This window comes from Octopus bimaculoides, chromosome 2, assembly GCF_046866305.1.
Source record: "Octopus bimaculoides isolate indiv1 chromosome 2, ASM4686630v1, whole genome shotgun sequence".
In the NCBI taxonomy this organism is placed as follows: domain Eukaryota; kingdom Metazoa; phylum Mollusca; class Cephalopoda; order Octopoda; family Octopodidae; genus Octopus; species Octopus bimaculoides.
Window position 1 is genome coordinate 70,890,914 of NC_142929.1, and position 12,368 is coordinate 70,903,281.

The 12,368-nt window shown below is 34.7% G+C and overlaps 1 protein-coding gene across 11 annotated transcripts in view; it reads right to left on the reverse strand.

Moving 5' to 3' along the window:
- LOC106875929 (protein FAM13A) overlaps positions 1–12,368 on the reverse strand; it is a 288,030-nt gene that overhangs the window by 195,838 nt on the left and 79,824 nt on the right. For 8 of the 11 annotated variants that reach the window (XM_089346973.1, XM_052978233.2, XM_089346968.1 and 5 more), the window contains exon 3: positions 10,180–10,284. In XM_089346973.1, coding sequence (XP_089203099.1) covers positions 10,180–10,203 — 24 coding nt within the window. In that variant the 5' untranslated portion in view covers positions 10,204–10,284. Of the gene's footprint in view, positions 1–3,622; positions 3,699–10,179; positions 10,285–12,368 lie in introns of all 11 variants that reach the window. The other 3 variants (XM_089346975.1, XM_089346970.1, XM_052978230.2) reach the window with 1 other exon arrangement.

A 12,368-nucleotide genomic window follows, 5' to 3' on the forward strand; every position in this document is an offset into this window, starting at 1 on the left:
AGAATGATATCACGAACTAAACAAGTTGGCATAAGGATACTGAGGCAACACAATCGGTATCTCAGACTCTAAGATGGTGATGATGATAATGACAATGATTATTATTATTATTATTATTACCACATGCTGTTTCAAGGATTTGGTAAATAAAATTATTAAGAGGTGTGACTGTAAAGATAATTTATGGTTTATTGGTCTATTTCTCAGAGGCAGGAATGAGGTTATTTTTTTCAGTAAACTCAATTGAAATTCAAAAAATAAAAAATAAAAAACAGGTATACTGAAAGATTACTATGTAAAGCTGCAGAGTTAAAATGTAATAAGCATTTATTATTTAATTAGTTACTGCCTTATCTCATTAATTAGAGCGCTTAAGATTTGATGTGAAAATTTATATGATGAAATTGATAAGAAAAAGAAAAGAATCTTAAGGACTATGTATGTATGTATGTATGTAATGCATGTATGTATGTTATGCATGTATGTGAGAGAGTGTGCATGTGTGTGAGTTCATGTATGTGTGAGTGAGTGTATGTAAGTGTGTGTGTGTGTGTGTGTGTGCATGTATGTATATGTATATATATGTGTGTGTGTATATATACACTGTGTGTATGTGCATGTATGTGTGTGTATATATATATATATATATATACATGTATATTTGATGTTCTATGTCCTAAATTTCCATTTGATGGTTTTAAGCAGTGCTTCAAAATATGTACTTTTTCTTTTCTTTTTTTGCATGAAAAAATATAAAAATAAAATATGAATTTACAATTTATTTACTTTTTCCATCATCATTAGGAATGTTTCTTACATTACAATTTTTATATATTTCATCAGTAGAGTGGAAAATACTGCATCCCCCCCCCCTTTCTGAATAAATTATCACAAGTTACAGACTACAGACAAAAAACATTTGCATTCTGATTCACATGATACTATGCCTTTGCATAAATCTATTTGTCTCCAGGGAAAGAATTTACAAACCAAAAACAAACAAAAATTGAGAAACTAAATAAATAAAAACAAAAAAATATAATTCAATAACTTTAAAAACTATACATAAAAAAACTATTTTGAAATTCTAAAAACTGTTGAGTAACAAACATCTGATTTTTGAATTGGTTGAAATGCAGATTGTTTTTTTATACACAAATAAATAACTACAAAATATAAACAAAGAATTCTCTCCTCTATAGTTACTCAACCTCCAAGAAACAGCAGCTAAGTCTCTAGTGACTCACAGCCTATAATATTTGTTGACATGAAAGATACACAGGATTTTGTAGTCTCAGATACATTATTAAAAAAAAAATGATATGGTTATTGCTGGAAAAACCTTTGACTTGGAATTAACTAAAATAAAAGCAGGAAAGATTGTGATATTTATCATCACCATCCATCATTTTGAATCCAGGTTTTGTCCCCGTTAACGGGGAGTAGCTGGATCTAACTCATTGCCATAGCAACTGCCCTCACACCATCTCATCATCTTGTCTGGTTTTTGGGCGTCCTCCCTTCTCAAGCCAACCCTCCCAATCTCCTCCTCCTCCATGTCCCCTCCACATTTTCCTCGGTCTACCTTGCTTTCACTGTCCATTTACCTTAAACTTTAACACCCTCTTCAGAACATGTTCCTCATCCTTCCTCAACACATGCCCATGCCACCGCCTTTCCTAAAAGCATTAACAGTGACTAGAATTTGGTTTTCTGTCAAACTCAATAGTTTCAAAATAAAATTTAGAATACCAACATTATATATTACATGTGTTATGCAAAAATAACAACTAAGAAATTGATTGCAGCCATTCTGAGGCACTACCTCAAGGGTTTAGTTGAATAAATAGACCCCAATACTTGGAGGGTTGGGTTAAAGTCCAGTACTTATTCTATTGATTTCTTTCACCAAAACTGCGAATTTACAGGGATGTAAAACCCATACCAGTTGTCAGACAGTAGAGGAAGGGAACAAACAAACACATAATGTATGTGGACAGGCGTACAGACATACCATTATTTTCAAAATACCTTGAAGTAAAGGCAACATATTTCAACAGAAATATGGTCAAAAGGGGGTTAATCAGCAGTTTTTAAATGTTCAGAATAAAAAATTGGACCATAAACAAGAAAAGAAATTCAAACTAAAAACAAGCTTACTAGATGTTTAATCTAAGAGACAAGATGTTGTTAAAAAAAATGTATTCTTGCTAAAATAAAATTGTACTGAAAAATATATTCAATAGTGCAATGCACTATATATCCTTCTTCCTTATATATAGGCATATCATCATTGTTCCAGGCTGTCATGGGTTGGACAGTTCAAAAGGATCTGATGAGTCCAAGAACTGCATTGTGCTCCAGTGTCTGTTTGGCATGATTCTAGAGTCGGATGCCCTTCTTAACATCAACCATTTTACAGTGTGTACTGGGTGCTTTTTTTTTTTTTTTTCATACTTTCAGCACTAGTGAAGTTACCATGCAGCTTGCAAAACTATGAACCTCAAGTGGGGGAGGTAAAACTTTATGCTAGAAGAATATAGCAAGAAGAATACAGGAGGAAAGGAGCAAAGCAGGTTTTTTGCTTAAGAACTATATGACTGCTCATGTTTTAGAAGAGAGATTAAAGGGTGGAGCTGAAAATTGGTGATGAGGTATCAGAGTATATTTTCAAGGTACAAGGTGGGAGGAATGAATAGAACAGGGGTGCCAGAAGTGAGTGGAAGAAGTAGGGAACGTATGTTTAGTGCAGGGTAGCAGACCAATAATTCTTTTTTAAGGAAAGTGCTACAATCAAGTGAATCAACCTTAATACACTGCTGTACTTATTTTATCAGCTCCAAAGACATCAGAGGTACTCCCTAAAAGAAAACATTTGATGGCCCGGACTAATCAGAATATTATCAATAGATAGACTGCTGTTTTGTAAATAATGTCCGACAAGATCAATAGAAGACAAATTTTCCAAAAGTTTTCTTAAAAGGGAAAAATCAAGGTTTATATGACTTGCATGTTTATGTTGAATTTCTCTGGTTACTAATATAAAACATATGGTGTATATCAACCTGAAACAACATCATCCAAAATATCCACTTTGATTTCTCACGTTAAAAATATCAAATTTCTTTAGATATAACTGTCAAAGGCAACTTAAATTATGTAGTAATATTCAGTGAACAAGTCATTAAATAGTTTTAGTGAAATCTTTTCCTCCATTGTTAGTTTCTCTCAGTCCCCCACTCCCATGCTCTCTCTCTCTCTCATCCTTTCCTTTCTTCCCTCCTCTCTCTCTCTCTTTCCCTCCATGTTGGGACCAAAGTGGAATATACTGCACTGGGAGAAGTGTTGTAAAGTTGTTTCCTTACATTGGCACAAGGCCAAAAGCTTTGTCAGTGGGGAAAGAGCAGTATAGTCGATTAATTCTGATCCCAGTACACGCCTGGTACTAATTAACATCGGTAAGATAAAAAGCTAAGTCTTTCCCAGCAGGATTAGAACTCCCAACATAAAGGAATGTAACTAAACACTTCAAGGCATTCAGTCTGGCACCACCATTTCTGTCACTCCACTGCCTTTTGGAGAACGATAACGATGATGAAACACAACTGATAAACAGAATCACCTTGTAAAGCATTTCCCCATTTTTTTTTTCTTTTTATTTGTAATCAGAATTCTCCATCAATGTGTGGTAGTTCTACCTAAAAAAAAAAAAAACTGTTACAATTACTAAACAAAAACAAGTGCCAACTAATCTCATTGGGATTTTTCCTCTTGCTATGATATTAAACTCCTATCATCATCATTATCATTTAATGTCCTATTTCCAAGCTGACATGGTTTGATAGAATGTGATGAGTTAGAGAACAAGGTCATACACCAGTGTCTACTTTGACATGATTTCTACAGCTAGAGGACTTTTTCTTCTCTTTTTTTTTTTTTTTTTTGCATAATCAGATAATCAGAATAGTCCATTATTATTTAATGTCTGGCTTCCATGCTGACAGGAGTTGGACAGTTTGACTCTCATACACCAGTGTCTACTATGGCATGGTTTCTACAGATAGATGCTATTCCTAATATCAACCACTTTACAGAATGTACTAGGTAGTTTTGTTTGTTTTTTTCTTTTTGTTTTGCTTTATTTGTTTTTTGTGGCACCAGTGATGATTGCCTCATAACTTGCAGAGCTACTCCTATAACAGAAGACAGAGCAGGCAAAAATTCTTGGATGGTAAGTAGGAGATGGGAGAATATGGCAGGGAACAGGGGAAAGAGAAGGGATTATTGACAGGACTGGAGAAAATGAAGGGGAAGGAAATTTAAAGTCTCTACACAAGTACAACTCTGAAATTTAGTTCTGTCTTTCTAAGTTTTAACTTCATGGTTCATCATGTATACTCACATTTCATCTAGTTTCATCCATTTAAAGCCAATGGAATAAGTACCAGTAATATACTAAATCTATTTAATCAACTTTTATCTCAACCCTAGAAACCAATATTTTAACAAAAATTTGACATTTTTCTTCAGAAGTAATTTCCATAAATCTAAATATTTAGCTCAGAAAAAAAATATCATAATGCTTATTCTTTTCATTTTGTCACTTTTTCCATCTTATTCAACATTTTGTAAATGTTTTGTCATCATTATGATTTTTATTCATAGCCATTATTTTGTAACTATTTTATGCTAATAGGAAATAAGCTGTTGTCAAGAGTATTACAAAAGGTGCATTTTTTTTTTTCTTTTATATGATTACTTTAGAGAGGGAGGAACTTGCCACCTTTAGGACATATAAGAATTTGGTGTGATAAAAGCCAGTCTTGGGTTAGGACAAAATAGCTTTTAAATTTTGTAATGTAAAAATTGCCAGCAGAAACAGCTTCAGTCAATGGTGAAATTGAAAAGTTATTAATTATAGAGACAAGATCACTTCTGAGATTTAACTCATGAGTGAGTATGAATGATAAACCTTCAGGCAAAATATGATAAATTAAACAGTTTCTAATTTTGCATAGCTTCCTATTGATTAGGACACAAAGAATTGAATGGGAATGCAATTTCCAAGAAATAAATTCAACACTGATTTATATGAATACTGACTGGTCAAAATGTTTGTTCAAGAGACTTGACCAAAAAATTAATGATTTCATGTCTAAACTCTTTTTTAAATTTTACTTGAAAAGAAGCCATATTTTCATATTGAATGCTTTTGCTTCAAGCCTTGGCCCGTTTTATTTGTTTCATTTTGTCTTCAGTTTTTTTTTTTTCTGTTGCTACTCACTCTTATTCTCACTGACTGACAAACTTTATTTTTCTTTTTCACACACAATGTGTGTGTGTGTGGGGGGTTAAGAATGGGTATAGGTAACTATATTATTTCGGCACAGTACAACACCTTGGCTGAGTGCATTCTACTAATGGATAGAAACTGAAAGAAGCCATCATATATTTCCGTGTGTGTGTATGTATGAGAGAGAGACACAGACAGACAGACAGAGAATGTATGTACCCTCAGGTCAGTGACTGAGCAAATTTATGATTAAAGGTATTCCAGCCATGACTATGCCATCCCTTTTTCAGGCATTGTGCACCAATGAGTATAATATTCAATGAGTATTAGCTTTTTCGAGACTGTAGATTGTAATCTGAAAGAGATTTGGCTACTATTTCTAGCAAGTCATGCAATCCCATTGAGGCTTCTTTGCAATACCATTATGTAACATCAACTTAGCAGATAATGCTTTATTCACAACAAAAACTATCCAAGAATACACTAATGAAATCTATTTTCATGTAAAATTTCAAAACTCTAAAAGAAATGCCAACTGTACTTAATCTATGCCCCTTTCACCAGATGGTGTTATGTTTTCTTACATCCCTCTCCAAGTTTTGTTTAAAAAAAGACAAAAAAAAACCCCACATTTTAATCAAACAGAAGAAACTTTGTGCAAGGGTTTATCATCTACATCTTCTTATACTATATCAGCCAATAATTTAGATATTTGCAAAGGCAAGTAGCTCTTCTGTTAAATCATCTATGGAAATTGCAAAAGAAACCAAGGGCTTTTATAATGAAAATATACTGAACCTTGACTCATTAGTTGTGTTTTCTGCTCACTAACAAAATGTCTTACAAAACCTAACAAAGATTTTTTTCTGAAAATGTGTTTAACCCTTTTGAGAGCAACCCTCCTGTAACTACCTTTGTTCCCATGATATGAGTTTCTAGCTTTAAAGCAATCTAAATCAAAACCTGCCATCAAACTTGCATATAGGCGCAAGAGTGGCTGTGTGGTAAGTAGCTTGCTTACCAACCACATGGTTCCGGGTTTAGTCCCACTGCGTAGCACCTTGGGCAAGTGTCTTCTACCATAGCCTCGGGCCGACCAAAGCCTTGTGAGTGGATTTGGTAGATGGAAACTGAAAGAAGCCCGTCGTATATATGTATATATATGTGCGTGTGTGTGTTTGTCCCCCTAGCATTGCTTGACAACCGATGCTGGTGTGTTTACGTCCCCGTCACTTAGCGGTTCGGCAAAAGAGACCGATAGAATAAGTACTGGGCTTACAAAGAATAAGTCCTGGGGTTGATTTGCTCAACTAAAGGCAGTGCTCCAGCATGGCCGCAGTCAAATGACTGAAACAAGTAAAAGAGTAAAAGAGTATATCAATTCATGTTCAGATACCAGGTTAATAATGACAGTCATTTTACTAATTTCTAGTTCTATGCTGAAACAAAGGCAGCATATTTCAGCAGAAATATGGTAACAAAAGGGTCCAAATATAATTATTGTACATGGTTAACCCTTTTCTTAGCATATTTGTTGAAACCTTGTCTTTGTCTCAAATAATTTTGAAAACAATGAAGAATTTAATAAAATAACTGTCATTATTAAACTGATGCTTGTAACATGAAATTTTGATGGAAGGTTTTAATGCAGATCTCTTTAACACAGGTAGTTTGTATTTTAGACTCAGGTGAGTTGGTATTAAAAGGACAAAATATATTTTTCGTGATAAAAATAACAAACTCCTCTGAACATTCAGCACTCTCCATAGGACACCTTGATATTTGCTGCCCTCTTGTAACATCACACAATGCCACCAATGAGGCACCATTGCTTAGGATAAGAACTAATTTCAAACTTGGGTTCTCATTCCTAAGGTATTATTATTATTATTATTATTATTATTATTGTTCAGGTCTGAGTTCGATTCAAAGCAGTGACCTGAACAATAATAATAATAATAATACCTTAGGAATGAGAACTCAGGTTCGAAATTTCCCCAAGGCACCTGAAGAAGGTTAGAGGGTATATCAGCTGAAACGTGTTAACGACAAACAAGATGAGGACAAATATCCATCTAATGTAAATAATGTACATAATTCCTCATCTCTTAAATATAGAACTGTATAGTTTAACCCTGTAGCATTCAGGTTACTCTATCAAATGCGATGTTTATTTACTCACATTGTTTTGAACTAATCATACTGCACAGCAGAAGTATTAAGGTCACTTCCCCCCTGGTGAAGAGGATTGACCTGCAAGAGTCTTGAACCAGTGCTACATAAAAAGCACTTGTGCCAGTGCCACATAGAGGCACTTGTGTAGTGCCACATAAAAGCGCCCAGAACACTCTATAAAGTGGTTGGCATTAGGAAGGGCATCCAGCCATTGAAACCATGCCAAATCAGACTGGAGCCTGGTGCAGCTCTCCAGCTTAACAGTTCTAGTCAAACTTGTAGCAATATTTCAATGATGTTATTTTTTAGAATGGTATTGCCGAGTAAGTGTAAGAGGTCAGATATGGCTGATATTAACAAAAAACAGAATATTTGGGCTGAATATGACTGGTTTAAATGCTAAAAGGTTAAAGTAATACTGTGCTTAATACAAACTATCATGAGAGAAAGAGAGAGAAGGTGAGGGTGAGAGTGATAACAACATATATTATAAGCAGCTAAGAGTTTTAATATAAACAATACATTTGTAACCAGGTTTAAAAAAATAAAGAACGCAACAATGGGAATCCAACCAAATAATTCTCACTTGTCAAGTAAATGTACTATTACATTATAATGAGTTGAGTAATTATTTCTCTCAAATTATGTATCTGCCATAATATTAGAACAATTATGGCTCAACAGTGTTTTTGGTTGCTTTACATGATTTTGCTTGCCTATTGTCAGACATAACTAAAATAATCCATATTCATTTAATGAATAGAGTAGAACATCATTTATAAAGAGAGTGATTGATATTTAAGAGTAACATCTCAGATGTTTCTATCAGCCAAACTCCACTCACAAAGCTATTGAGCAACCTTTGGCTATAGTAGAAGACAATTACCTAAGGTAATATTTCTGAATTTAAACTTCTTGATAACAACCTGTCCAAGACCATTCTCTGTCCTTTGATATGAAATTCCTGTTTTTAAGGTGAGCTAAATTAAAAGCTCCCAGCAGAATTTCATGTTTCAAACACCAGTTTAATAATTTCATGTTTCAAACACCAGTTTAATAATTAGTTACTCTATAAAAATTCTACATGATCTTTCCTAGTCATCTTATTTCTTTATTGCCCACAAGGGGCTAAACACAGAGGGAACAAACAAAAACAGACAAAGGGATTAAGTCGATTACATCGACCCCAGTGCATAACTGGTACTTAATTTATCGACCTCGAAAGGATGAAAGGCAAAGTCAACCTTGGCAGAATTTGAACTCAGAACGTAACGGCTGACGAAATACTGCTAAGCATTTCACCCTGCGTGCTAACGTTTCTGCCAGCTCACCGCCTTTTTCTTTCCTAGTCATCTACCTCAACTAAAACCCCCACAAACACCAAGAAAGTGCACACTTCCCACCTCCATTCTTTAACCCCTACTTTACAAACTGAATGTATTCTACCTGTTGCTGTCATTTATCTTCCCTCTTTGCACTCTTTGTGAGGAACCTCTGCTAGCTGCTGGAGTACTTGATTGCACTTTTAAGTAGCAGCCAGTAACCCACTTGGCTTCTTGCAGAACTTGCAGAACTCACAAAGCACACACCTGTATATGCTTTGTGGTGTGTGTGCATGCACATACAGGCACATGGTTTCAGGTTTGTTCGCACTTTGTGATGCTTTTGGGCTGAGCAAGTAGGGTGAGTATCTTCTACAATAGTTTCTGGCTGACCAATGACTTATAAATGAAACTCAACAAAAAACAAGGAACCCTACAGAAGCCTACCAGATGTGAACACACATCTGTGTGTGTGTGTGCGTGTGCGCGTGTCTCTCTCTCTCTCTGCTTATCTTCACATTGATACTACTAGGGCAGTGCCAACGTTTGTCCCACATAAACAATATGCCCAGCAGCTCAGCAGTTAGGCAAGCAATGACCAAAAAAGAATAAGTACCTTCCTTGCAAATAAATAAAGATTAGCCAGCAAGAAGGGAATCCAGCCATAGATATCTTGAGATATGCCAGCACAGGAAAACTGAATGCAAACATGAACTAATAAAAAAAACATATGTGAACATGTATTCTTGCACCAGATTATAAAGGTACATCTCGAGATTTTTTTTTCTTTTTTTAGTGTTCTGAAGTAGATTTGGAATGAAATTCAAATATTTAATTTCAAGAAAGGAAAAAGAAAAAGTAATATCTTTTATTTTTTTACTTGTCTCAGTCATTAGACTGCAGCCATTTTGGCACCACCTTGAACAATTTTTAATTGAATGAATCGACCCCAGAACTTTTTTTGTTTTAAAGCCTGCTACTTATTCTATTGGTTTCTTTTGCTGAACTGATAAGTTACGGCAACATAAACACACCAACACTGGTTGTCAAGTGGAGGTGGGGGACAAATACACATACATATGATGGGTTTCTTCCAGTTTCCATCTACCAAATCCACTCACAAGGTGCGCGTGCACACACACACACACACACACACACACACACACACACACACATATGACTAGCTTCTTTTAGCTTCTGTCTACCAAACCCACTTATAAAGCTTCTGACTGACCCAGGGCTATATGAAAGCAGACACTTGCCTAAGGTATCATGCAGTAGGATTGAACCCAAAACCACGTGGTTGAGAAACTAGCTTCTTAACCATATAGCTACACCTACAGATAACGTAAACATTTTTTTTCAAAAAGTGAATAAGTGATTACTTACCAGGTACAAAGGAGTTATGAACATCACAGGTTCTGCCCTGGTATGTGTATATAGTAACCCACTGGCCAAATGAGTTTAAGCATTGTCAACAATATACAGGAAACCCTATGAGGAAGCAAAGAGAAAAAACAACAACATCAATAATAAAGTTAAGTTCACCAAGTTTGTTATGAATTGAAAGACAGGAAAATACAGTCAAAACAATTTGCTTCACCTCTGTTTAAAAAAGTGTCAATCTCTGAAACAAGAATACTTCTGTATTAAACTGACATATTGTGAAAATAGGATGTACTAGTTCAAGTGAAGTGCTCACTCATTCAAAAATGAGAGAGAGAGAGAGAGAGAGAGAGAGAGAGAGAGAGAGAGAGAGAGAGAGAGAATAATGCAGTAACACAAATGAAAGCTAACTTTAAAGTTACAATTTTTGAATTTCATATTTTATTTTGATGTCTGATGCCAAACAAGTCAGTAAGTACACCTCTAAAACATGACTAAAAATAATCACAAGTTAAATTGCTACTGAAAGAAAAAAATAAGGAATAAAATAAGCTTCAATGAGAAGAAAACGTGTAAAAATTCACAGTAATATTTTATATGAATGGATTAGACAAAATTTCAAAGAATGAGAAGATAGAGGTTTTAAAAAATAGAGTAACTGAAATATTGAGAGAACAAAGCCAAAGAATAAAGTTTATATTTTACAGTTTTAAGAAGAAGAGAGAGAGAAACAACCAGAGTGAAAAATTGAAAATTAAGAGAATAAACTAAAAAAATAAAGTCTATATTTTATAGTTGTAGAGAGTGAGAGAGGGAGGGAGAATAACAAATAAAAAAAGAGAGAATGACAGAGAAAGAAATACAGAAGCTGAAAATTAAGTTTATATTTTATAGTTATAAAAGGAGAAAGAGTGAGAGAGAGTGAGAGAGAGCAAAAGAGAGAGTGAGAGAGAGCAAAAGAGAGAGTGAGAGAGAGCAAGAGAGAGAGAGAGAGAGAAGAGGACAAAAGATAGAAAGAAAGAGGGGAAAAGAGAGAGAGGGGAAAAGAGAGAGAGAGGGAAAGAGAGAAGGAAAAAGAGAGATAGAGGGAAAGAAAGAGGGCAAAAGAGAGAGAGAAAGAAAGAGGGCAAAAGAGCGATAGAGAGAAAGAGGGCAAAAGAGAGATAGAGATAGAGAGAGAGAGAGAGAGAGAGAGAGAAAGAGGGTAAATGAGAAAAACTGAAAATTTGAGAGAGTTAATAAAAGTTCATATTTTTTAAAGAGTAAAAAAGAGAAAGTGAGGGAGAAAGAAGTTTTGCCATTAAGATGAAAGAAGCAAATGTTGGAATATTTTTTTTCCTTCTTTTAACAAAACCAGATATAGTTACAGCCAGAAATCAATGGGAGACAGGAAGTTAAAGTAGATCTGCCCAAACAGAAAGATATTTTTCTAATAAAAATAAAAAATATACTATAGAGAAGATAAATGCCTTTACCAACTGCTATTATTGTAAATTCCTCAAGCAGCCATTACTTAAGTCATTATCTTATTTCACAACACTTCCATTTTACAAATTATCTAATCAAATGAATTGAATTAATCAACTCTACCTAGTGACTGATTTAACACCTGTAATTAAAAATATAGACAAAAACCAGTAAAATAAGTAAAAAGCATATAAATGCTTTTGTTGCTTTTGAGTAAAAGACTGATATAGATATATGTAATTGCTTGTCAACCACATGGTTCTGGGTTCAATCCCACAGTGTGGCACCTTGAGCAAGTGTTTTTTTTTTATAACCATAGGCCAACCAGTCTTGTGACAGGGTTTGATAGATGGAAACTGAAAGAAACCCCACCCCCATTGTGTGTGTATGTGTGTGTGTGTTATTACTTCCTTGCCTTAAAATCATTTGATCATTGTAAATGTGTGTCATCATCTTGTCTGATCATGGGGCAATATTACCAAACTTGAAAACAGATAAGGACTGGCAATGACAGGAAGAGTATCTGGTCACAGAAAATCTACCTCGGCAAATTCAGCCCATGGAAAAGCAAACATTAAAACAATGATGATGATGATGTGTGTGTGTGTGTGTGTGTGTGTGTGTATGTGTATGTATTAATTATATAAAGATAGTTATAGCCAGTCTGTCAGGTTACACAGGGTTTCATGTCCATAAAGTGCTTAGCTTTACAGAGAGGTTACAGG